Source organism: Poecilia latipinna, unplaced genomic scaffold, assembly GCF_001443285.1.
Source record: "Poecilia latipinna isolate Pla-1442-1.1 unplaced genomic scaffold, P_latipinna-1.0 Scaffold1626, whole genome shotgun sequence".
Lineage (NCBI taxonomy): Eukaryota > Metazoa > Chordata > Actinopteri > Cyprinodontiformes > Poeciliidae > Poecilia > Poecilia latipinna.
In genome coordinates, this window is record NW_015114242.1 from 61,898 (window position 1) to 73,016 (window position 11,119).

Genomic DNA, 11,119 nt, shown 5'->3' on the forward strand with positions numbered 1-11,119 from the left:
AATTTTGTTTTTTTTTTTGTGTTTTTTTTTGGGCTGCCAAAAAAAAAACAGCCCCAAAAAAAAAAAAAAAAAAAAAAAAAAAAAAAAAAAAAAAAAATCAAAACAAAGCTTTTTACAAGTTTCAAAATTGTACATTATTCATTTTTTTTTATTATAATAGCTTTTACATTACAAAAACCAACACAAATGCTGCCAAAACTGGTCCAGTGGTGCTAAAAATGCCTCCGGTTCTGTCCACTTCATTTGAGCTTTTTGTGTTAGAGTTCCATCATTTCCTCCTCCACGGTCTTCTCACCGGTTTCAACATACCGCTCTTGCACTCCGAGAGTTCTAGGGGGTCAGGCGTCAAGGGAAAGCACAACAAAGTCCCACGAATGTTCAGCGCATCTTATTATTACATAATATTTTTGACATAACCGATACTTCTGGTGAGGTATGACCTAACGGCCAGAGCATGCTAAACTTTAATGTGTTTAGTTTGACTCTGAACCCAGATGAGTCACCGCAGTGGCCGAGAAAGGATACGAGCTGAACTGGAAGTCTGCCCCCACAGCCGCTGACATCATCGCCTGCAGATTCCTCTCCTCCAGGTCTCCGAAGCAATACCCGTTGGCCTTGTCCACCGCCCGTAAGACCTGAATCATGCTGTCCTTGTCCTGAGGAGAGGAAAAGCAGTAGCATGTGATCTGGGGACTTCCCCGAAAGAAATTCAGAGAAACTATCTCCTGACAAAACATGAGCCTAAAAATACTCTCACTGAAACCCTTGTCATACTTTGTATGAGGACGTTTCTATTTGTTGTTTTGGCGTCTGCAGATTTTTTTTTTTTTTTTTTAGAGAGATTTTGGTGTCTTTTCGAGAACACAGTGATCAGGCTTCCTCAGTCTAAGTCTCAAGTTTGACTTTGTGAGATAAATTAAGATACATAGGAAGCAACAAGAAGTTGGACTTCTGATAAAAAGAAGATGTTTTGCTCCGCTCTCACCTATTGTCAAAGATTAGGCTTGCTTTAAACTCGCAACATGAGGAGTAAAAGTGTAAAAAAAAAAAATAATAAATCACTTGTAGTAATAATAGGTAAAATAAACATTTACAGTCCTGGAACAAATGCTAAGATTCTGTATCAGAAGAAAACAACCAAATGATTCTTTGTTAATAAGTCCTGTCAGGGAAAATTGCAGCAGAAAGCATAATGAATTTCCAACACTCCCGTCTCTTTACACATCACTGCTACCAGTCTTTAGCTTCAAAGGCTACAGGTTTATCACTGACCTATCTGGACATGCACAGTGAGTGAGCTTGAATTTCCCTGGAGGAGTGGATCATTTCATACATTATATAAAAGTACTTTTTGACTTTATTTGTTTCAATGTGAAGGAGCTCATTAATATTAAGTTACTATGAAGCTAATACTTTACAGCAAAACTGAAGACTTTAAACCGCTGGCAAAAGTTGCCTGGTAAGACGTTCTTAAAATTTACTCAGGATTCCTACTGCAGCATAACACTTTAAAGCTGATGGGAGCCACAAATGAAAGTAAAAAAAAAAAAAGTTTAATTTTAGTATATAATAATTAGAGCATTTTAAGTGCTATGAAATACAAAAAGCAAAACCTTTTATTTATCTTTAAAATCATTTTTAATGATTATATTATCCACAGCGTTAAGTTTTAAATGGTATTCCTTATTTTAATCTTTTTGCAATAAAATCTCTTAGAACTGTGCGATATATCTAATAACAATCCTCATCACAATACCAGTGAGTGCAATATCACAATTGCGAAAGACGGCTTGGATGAAATATCGAGTAGGATGTTATCAACTTAAGGGTCGTCCCTTCGTGCTCCAGTTAGACGGAGGCTAACTCCTTCTACTGTATGTTCGCAGCAGCTGAGACATTAGAGCTCACAGAGTTTTTTGCCACATTTGTGAAACGACTGAAAGCTGCAGCGGTACCTGCACATTGAGAGGCACGAAGGACACGAGGCCGTAGTCTTGGATAACTTCCGCTAACTTTTCGTTAAGATGGCGAAACTTTTTAAAGAAGGGGTCTGCAGCCAAGTGATCGAGGAGATAGGTCAGGTCCATGACCTCCGTGTAGAAGTCAAGGTTGAACGCTGTAGAGCAAAAAGCGGAGAGTAAAGCCATTTGACAGAAATCCTTCTTGCTTCTCGAGTTATAATGCGAGTAACACTTTGCATACCTAGTTTTCCGTACTGTTCAATCAAGTCCATCTTGGAGAGGATGTTGACGTGAGGAAGCTCCACGTGCAGCATGGTGGAGAGAGACGTGCACAGCACCGAGATGAACTTGGCCGGGTCAGCGCAGTAATGAGAGTCTACAAGGTGCACTGCTGTGAGCTGAGCATTAAAAAAACAACAAAACAACAACAACAAAAAAAAAACAGTGTGACGGAATGAGAATCAGTTCATATTTGGTCTCACAAACTGGAAAAATAAATTTCTCTGTGATTATATTTACAGTTGCTTTGTGTTTCTACAAGCTTCCAAATATAGAGACTGATATTTTTTGTCCATTCTTTTTCAAGTAACTACACTTTACCACCAGTCTTTTGCATCTTATATGTATACTGCTAAAAAAAATAAAGGGAACATTTCACTTTAATTTTGTGTGTGGCTCCAAATCCAGGCCTCCATTGGTTAATAAATTTGATTTCCATTGATGATTTTTGTGTGATTTTGTTGTCAGCACATTCAACTTTGTACAGAACAAAGTATTCAATGAGAATATTTCATTCATTCAGATCTAGGATGTGTTATTTGAGTGTTCCCTTTATTTTTTTGAGCAGTATATATATATATTTTTTTTTTAACAGGGATTGAGCTGTAGTGAACTCCATTGGCTTTGACCAGCTTCCAAGTCCCTACCAAAACAAAAGCATCACCATGTCTGACCATGGGGTGTGTTTTGTCCCATGATGTGTAATGTTAGAGTTCCAGCATACACATTATTTTGAATGAAGTTCTTTACTTGTGTTTTATGGCAACCCTCTGTGGCCTTCACAGAACAGCTGGACTTAAATGCTGATATGAAAGTATGTAGATGTAGACCCTGTTCACTAAAGAGCTGACTACTTCTGCACTGGGTTTTTCTCAGGAGTATTGGGATAGGGATAGGTCTGCGGCGCGACACTGTATTTTCAAAGTGTTGCAAAAAGAATGGGATCGTTATTTATTATTGGTAAATAATCTTACTCTGAAATTCCACTTGGCCAGCTGTGAGAATATATTCTTCACTGAACTCTGGTGGGTGTAAAGCTCCACCTGTCCAGGACAGTCAAACAAGAAGTAGCAGTCACTGCATTGTGTCAGCTTGCTCTCCAGCCAGTCCAGGTTGGCCTCCACGTACTCCATGCAGTAAAGAAGTCCACCATTAGGCCCGAGTTTCAGGTTTTCCATAACATCGTCCAGGGTGACCAGCTCCGAGACGTCCACTGCACAGGAATAAGGAATCCCTTCGTTGGCCGGGTCCATGTTCACCACCACCACCTTGCGTCCCAGGCTGGTCAGGAACTCTTGCATCCCCTGGCAGTAGGTGGTTTTACCTGAACCTGGTGGGCCGATGACCACCTGACCGAAGCGCAGGGAGGGTTTGAGTCCAGGCTGAGCGGACATGGTGTCAAGTTGTTACGAACTGGGTGTGCTGAGGCTCACGGTAACTAGGACCAGTCAGTCAGAGGGAGCAGATGTTGCAGCATCAGGCTGTGTGGCTACCGAGCAGCTACTACTGTTTGTTGCTTCTGGTAATAATTTAAAAAAGGCACAAAAACCCCACCGCTAACAACTAAACTAAAAATAATAACAGTAATAATAATGAAAAGTCCTGGACCTTCCTTCGATAAATAAGTTGAGTAAATAACCTAACCGTGGAAGGTTTACGAAAAACCTCCAATTAAACGTTACCTAAATAATTTACTGAAATTTAAGACGATCTTAAAATCTACACCTAAACAATAAATATATACCATATAGCATCACATAAGTATTAAGCATGCGAACTTCAGCTGCTAGCTATCACGTTAAAGCTATGAATGACATCCGGGTTATTCGGGCTGCTTTTCAAAATAAAAGCCGCTATTTCTTAATTCGCACCATTCCCACGCACGCATTATTTAAACATTTGTTTTTCAAATCCAATTCTTGTTTTAATTAGATAAACAAAAAGTTCATTAAGAACTCACAGCAGGCATTTCAAAAGTGCGCTGTATTTAGTCAATTAAGAAATTTAAAAAACACGCATCCAAATTATATTTATGGTGAAGAATTGGACAGTATAAAGAGAAGAGGAATGTAATCTTTAAAGTTAAGGTACTCTGTTGAATAGTAAACTTTATGCAATTCCCCCTACACCTGGACTCTGTCCAGAGAGGAAGAGCCTATAAATGGATATCATTTTTAAGTCTTGTCAAAAAGTCTCAGATTTCTGACAGCTCTCTCTCTCTCTCTGCGCAGTGATTTTCTTCCTGGGAGGTGAAACTGTACCCCAGGTTGTATTTTGTTTTTCTCTATTTTGTTTGCCGCTAGCAGGTTTTCTCAAAGCCTGCCCTTTATTATCTCTGACCAGGTTTTTTTTAATTCCTGGCGAAAAAAGAGAAATGAAAAAAACCCAAAAAAAACATTCCTACATCATAATGCTGCCACTATCATATTTATAATTGGGCCTAATGAGCTCAGGGGGTTTGTTTTCCTCCACAAAGTTATTAGAATGTAGAATGTTAGTGTCAGCTGAGCCAAGGACCTTCTGGGACATGTTTACTTTGGATTATGAGAAACTGCAGATAATGGCTTCCTTCTTGTTAATCTTTAGTAAATGGCAGTTTCATAGTTTTAGTGGTGCAATTTAATATACTAAATGAATATTACTTTGTGGAGCAACAGAATCACTGTGAGGCACACAAGAGGAAATATGGACACAAAATAAAAAAAATGTTGCTTTTTTTTATTATAAAAATCTAATAAATAAATCAGAGCTATACATTTTGCAGATGGAGCAAGATGTCATCTTTTTGATCCGATGCTGCCACCTGGCTGCCAGCCTCTGTACTTCATGCTGGTGTTGGGTTGTCGCCTCCATAAGGTGTCGCCTTCATCTATATCTTTGGGTTTGTCGTAAACCGTACCGATGAGATAATCTATCCTGGCCTCCTTCACAGGGTGCAACACCAACTTTTCTCCATGATATCTGCAGTAAAAGAAAGCCAGAATTCGGTTTCTTCCACTATTAGATGGTCCTTGAATTAAAACGTGTCCGTTTATTGATTCTCTTTCAAGTATTCACACTCACCCAAAGCCTCTTTTGCAGTGTGGATGTTGGCCCTCATTCTCCAGAGCTTCAGGAATCCCAACCTGGCTGCTTCCCAGCCCTTCGCCGTCCCTCCAGCCCTGCTGCTCCATCACTCGTCGACCAAAGCCCTAATCGCATAAAAGAAATGTGAGTAATGTTCACACACAGGAGAACAGGAACATACGAGCTAAATAAGCCTGCTTACTTTAGTAAACCTCTCAAAGCTGCCAATCGACTGATTGTGCCCTGATCCGTCTTCAACACCGTCCCTCAGCCTCTTCTCGTAGCGCATTTTTATGTAGTCACGAGCATCCATGTCGCCTCCATCTATGAGAGGAACGGTTGGCATTATTCCCATCAGGATAAAAGGAATGCTGTTTAATTCATTATTTAGTCAAGATGACGATTACAGGTGATAGAAACGGCTCAGATACCTTTGTCGTAGTAAACGCTCATGTCGACGTCCCAGTCGTCTGCCGTTTGCTCATCAAAATCTACAAAAAGAGCAGATTCACGTTATTTTACAGGGAAGGTAGACATTAAATGCTTTGTTTTTTTCCAGCTATTTTTGTGAGAGCAAAATGTGTTCATGTGCATCTCATCAAAGTAAACCTTTTCCACAGAAAAAAAAAAAGCATAAAATACACATTTAACTTTTTTTGCTACATAATTACAGTAACAAAAAAAAAATACTAGATCCACTGAACGACTTTTTTCACTCAAGACATTTTCCTGCTAAAAAAATCTGCCGTGGAACAGAGTGTGGAGAAATTCAAGAATTAAAACTTTCACAAGGCACTGTATATTTCCTACTTTGAAAATCATCTGGAAAAAAATAGAATTATATTTGCCGTTTTCCTGTCTTACCTCCCTCCTCCTCCTGCCAGTACTGAGCATCGGTGTAGAAAACCAGACCAGAACCTCCTTTCTCCCACTTTAGCTCGATCTCTTCCTCATAAAGCCTCTCTTTGCTTCGCTCCTGGCTGGTCACGTCGTCATGCAGGGCCTCGTGGCGTTCCCACTCTTCACAGCGGTCGTCATCCTGCAACCAGGCATTATTTTATAAACCCAAATGAAAAGATGATCATGTACCTTGACAAAAAGATTGGTTTTTAAATACTCTTAATAAAACATACATCATCTGCATTTGACTGTGTGTCCTCCCCTTCTTCTTCGCCTTCTTCTTCGTTCTGCGTGTCGTCGGCCTCCGTTGCGTGTACATCATCAGCCAGCGGTCTCGATTTTGAAGACGGGGCCTTCAGAGAGCCTGGCCCTGATACCTCGTGTCCGGCAGCTGTTAACACCGTCTCCTCTGTGGCAGGAAGGGTGCACGTGTTGTGGTAGTGGAAAGGCACGTTTCCGTAGCGACGGCTGGAGCTGGTCTTCGGGAAAGTGAGGCCCAGCTTCCGGATGAGGCGTGGAGGGAGGCGACAGGACTGGATGAGTTGGAGGAAGACTTTGATGGGCGTGCCCACATTGCCGTTCTGCATCAGAGCAGGCGGGTTCAGCTCAGGCAGCCTGCTGAGGTCAGCTTCAGTGAAGAGCTCGGTGAAGGAGACATGGTGGCGCTGCTCATACTTGGTTTTATAAGGGAAGGAACCTTCACCTGAAATGACAAACACAACGTTGGGCAGACTTTATCTACATATCTTTTTTTCCAACATCTGAGGCTCCATTTCAAAACATTTATGCTTTTGTCAGCCTTAAACTTTTTTGTTGCCATTTTTCTGTAATGTTGGGAACTTGAGTACAAAACTTTAACAAAGACAAGTTTGATCATCTGCATGGTTTCCCTTCATTACTTGTTTGAGTAATAAAAGGCAATTTCATTGTTGCTCTGTTTTGTTTTTTTGTATCAGGACAAACTTAGATCAGGTACTATTTTAAACCCTTAAGATTTGTGAAAACATATTCACCTAATAAAGACTATTTACATCCCAGTTTGTGATCTGTGATTGCTTTATATTGTTTGTAAAAAAAAAAAAAAATTATAAAAAAAATGAATTCCATAAATCAGCAATGTCAATGCTGTGCCATAAAGATTCGGTTAAAAGATCCTGGTCCAAGAAGGTTAGGAGAAGGAGAAAAAAGCAGTGAAATGGTCCTCCTTTAAAAAAAAAAAGCATCAAAGTGTATTTATCTACGGATTATATCAGCAAATGAAATACCAAATCGTCCAATACAACAAACAATAAGTACTATTTTGATATTTAAATTAAACATGTAATCTAGATGAGATCTCATCAACTAGAGAGCCCTTTGTATTTCACAAATTATTGTTAATATGTTCCTTTAGATGTAGAAAAAAGGGACATTTTCTTTCTCTCATACAGGTCCAGATTTGGGGAGTGATACATGGATTTAAAAGCAGCGTAGGAGCCCTGAGTCACGTACTACAATGCAAGAGATGAGATCATAGAGTAATCAATTTACTGCTTTATGAATTTAATGCCTATTTCCTGTATTAAGAAAATGAGCAATACTCCACTTCAATGTAATCTAATTGCTAGCTCCTATATCTATTATATTGCATCACTCACTAACCTTTGTCATGCGAGACTCTTATTCTCCTGATAACACAGCGTCTGGCCAGCCAGTTTCCCTTCGAGTTGATCCAGTGGTTCCCCGCATACATCCCGATGAACCTCTCAGCATGTTCAGCATGGACTGAAACGATACAACAGCACGACCTCACCGCCACCGTCTTCGACACGCAGCTTCTCTGCGTTGATTCGTGGGGTTCTGGGGACACGGAGCTAGCTTTCTCTCCGTCTTGGTCCACCGCAGGTTCGGACCCTTCGGGCTCTCTTAGAACTTCCGGTCGATGTCGGTAGTGAAAACAGTGAAAGCCGCCGCTCTCAATAAACTGGCTGAAATAATTTCTCAGGTCCGCCGAGTGGAAGGCTACGGGAATGTTGCTGATAGCTAGATACACAAGACGTTCCGCTTCGCAGTCCGCCATGACTGTTTACGTTCTCGAACGAATTAGGAAACGTCACTTCCGTTACTGTGGCGGCTCTGCCACTGCCTACGCCACCTACTGAGACAATTCTGCTACTGCAAGAAACAAACCGACGTTTATGGCAAGTCATTGTGACATATAGTGAAACCGAAAATGATGTATGTTTTTCAAAAATGTTCTCCAATAAAAAAAAAATATAAAAAAAGAAGTGTGTCAGCAGTTTGTAAAAGCACATATCGCTGCGGTTATGGTTGCAAGTTTGTGGAGTATGTTTCTGCCAGCTTTGGACATCAAAGTTGAACTTGAGCAGTTGAAGTTCAGTCAACTTGGATCAAAACTATCTGGGATCACGTATTGTCACGTCTTAAGATTTGGACTTTGACTGGACAACTCTAAAGCATGAAATGTTTTGATCTTAACCTCTAGTTCTATGTTTTATGTTTCACTGGTCTACAGAAAGATGCAACTCCTTTCATGTATTGTTCAAGCGCTAACATACTGGGAGAAACCCAAATTTCCCACTGAGAGACAAGAAAGGTTATTTCTATTCTATTCTATTCTATTCTATTCTATTCTATTCTATTCTATTCTATTCTATTTAGCTCTACCCATCTTCCCATCAACTCTTATTGGCTTTTCTGTATGTATCCCCACATATTGATGCTTCTACCACTGCATGTCTTTAATGGGATGGTGCCTTCACAGTGATATGTAGTGTTAGGTTTCTGCCATATACAGCTTTTTAAATGTACACCAGAAATTTCAGATTTGTTCCAATTTTTGTCATGGTTTTATCATGGTTTTTAACATGTTTGCAATGTTTCCTACATGGCCTGTGGCTACTTTAAGCTGGACTTCCTATGGTTTACTTTCAACAAAGACTTTCTTCTCGCTGCTCAATAAAGGCCAGGCTTGCAGAAAGCAAAACTAATATTTGTCCTGTCAACACATTCCCTCACCTGTGCTGTAGATCTCTGCTGCTCCTCCACATTTACAATAGACCTCTTGGCTACTTGTGAGGTTGACTGGTTGTACTGGATTTCATTTCGAAATATTAGATTAAATGTTGTTTGGTACAAATGAACAACCCTTTTTTCAAATTTTTATTTATATTTAACATTTTTTTAAGCTACATATACTTTTCCTTGCTCTTTTCATAGTAGGTGTGGCTTTGTGTCAGTATATCACATAAAATCCCAAGTAAAATATATTGAAGTTTGTGGTTGTAATGTGACAAAGCACAGGATCTCTTACCACTTTTTGTGATATCAATGACTGCATAGCTGGTACAAGTGGAATTATTGTACTAAAATATCAAAATATGTTGAAAATTAAATTGATAAATCTCTGAAAGCAAACTTTTTTTTTCTTTAGAAACATTTATAAAAGCTGAAATCTCTGTTTAGGCTCGGACTTTAAACTCCTTGCTTTTTTTTTAACCATGTTGTTGCAGAGGTTTTGCAGATCTGCTCCGGGTTGTTGTCCTGCTGTTTGACCCATTTTTAGTCAAGATTCAGCTGGTGGACATGATGTAACACCACCGATTCAGTCGTACCTCAGTACAGACGAGTTCATGGTCAGTACGTTGGCTGCGAGGTGCCCTGGTCACCTGACTGTGAAACAAGTACATTCATTCCCCACCTGCGCGACAGGCTGCAGGAGGTGTTCATGCTGAACTGATGAACTGAGTTTGATTTCCTCTGAATGTGTTTCTGTGCACTTTAGTCTCACTGCGGGATTGTCATTTTTTTTTTGTTTCTTTTTAGAGCAAAGAGACTTTCTCCTGGAGACGCATCCAGACTAAGCTAAGTTTAATCAGCCTGTGATGTAATGAACTTTTCAGATTTGGTTTCATTGGGAGTAAATAACTTGTCTCTCAATATTTAATTCTTTATTTAGTTTTATCCTATCCATAGTTTAGTTGTGCACATCATGGTCTGATCTCGGGGTGAACTTCCATTTCTGTGAAGATTGGTTTTAAGACGTCTTCCTTTTATATAATGTCTGCCGTAATCAAAAAACAGAGGTCCAATTTAAGCGTTTTAACCTATTTGGAAAATCTCCAATTGACACAAACTCATATGGGAAATCATGATGTCTTTTCTTCTTGTACAAACTTCTACATTTCTCCTTCAAAGAGGTCTTCACGCTCACTGATGATCGCTTATTGAGTGCCTGGAACTGCCAGCGTGTGGAAACTACTTACGCAGATTGAACTTTGTTTTTTACACAAAGCTAATATTAAGATAAGCTTCACGCTAAAGATCAGACACTGAGCTCCGCTTATTGCAATAGTCAAATATAGTTTTGGAAAGGCTCAAAGAATTATCTGGTTAATAGCGATGTTTTCAATCTTTCACAGGTGTTTTTCCCCTACTGTTTCACATTAAAGAAATGTGGTCAGTCAAAGTTCACTAACCCAGAGGCTAACTCCAGCTGTGGCCTTCAACTCAGACTTTATCATTATATTTTGTTAGTAATGGGCAGTAAAACTAAACTCAGTAGTCTGAACCCTGACATCATTTACCCCAGATTATTCAGCCGAAGTCATGGTCATTCTGGTTATGAGAGGATCCTACTAATGATAAGAAATATGTTTTGTTATTCGTGTTTCTATAATTTTACCTTAACGACCAGTGAAAAAAGTTTAAACTCCTGCTATTCTTCTTCTAAATGAAAAGTAAAATTCTTTATATATATATATATATATATATATATATATATATATATATATATATATATATATATATATATATATATATATATATATATATATATATATACGTATATATATATATATATATATATATATATATATTTTTTTTTTTTTTTATCTTTTTATACAAAAGAGTTT

The 11,119-nt window shown here is 39.0% G+C and overlaps 2 protein-coding genes across 2 annotated transcripts; both read right to left on the bottom strand.

Moving 5' to 3' along the window:
* Window positions 1-120: 120 nt before the first annotated feature.
* On the bottom strand, window positions 121-4,092 carry gpn2 (GPN-loop GTPase 2). Its single transcript, XM_015059417.1, has 5 exons — window positions 3,215-4,092; window positions 2,203-2,359; window positions 1,956-2,116; window positions 526-656; window positions 121-330 (listed from the first exon to the last, which is right to left on the bottom strand). Exons 1-5 carry the CDS (start codon window positions 3,632-3,634, stop codon window positions 258-260), a joined length of 942 nt encoding a protein of 313 aa, XP_014914903.1. The 5' UTR covers window positions 3,635-4,092; the 3' UTR covers window positions 121-257.
* Window positions 4,093-4,937: 845 nt separating this feature from the next.
* gpatch3 (G patch domain containing 3) lies at window positions 4,938-8,328 on the bottom strand. The gene is made up of 7 exons (XM_015059416.1): window positions 7,848-8,328; window positions 6,440-6,909; window positions 6,171-6,345; window positions 5,738-5,797; window positions 5,509-5,630; window positions 5,304-5,431; window positions 4,938-5,201 (listed from the first exon to the last, which is right to left on the bottom strand). Exons 1-7 carry the CDS (start codon window positions 8,263-8,265, stop codon window positions 5,018-5,020), a joined length of 1,557 nt encoding a protein of 518 aa, XP_014914902.1. The 5' UTR covers window positions 8,266-8,328; the 3' UTR covers window positions 4,938-5,017.
* Between the last annotated feature and the right edge of the window lie 2,791 nt (window positions 8,329-11,119).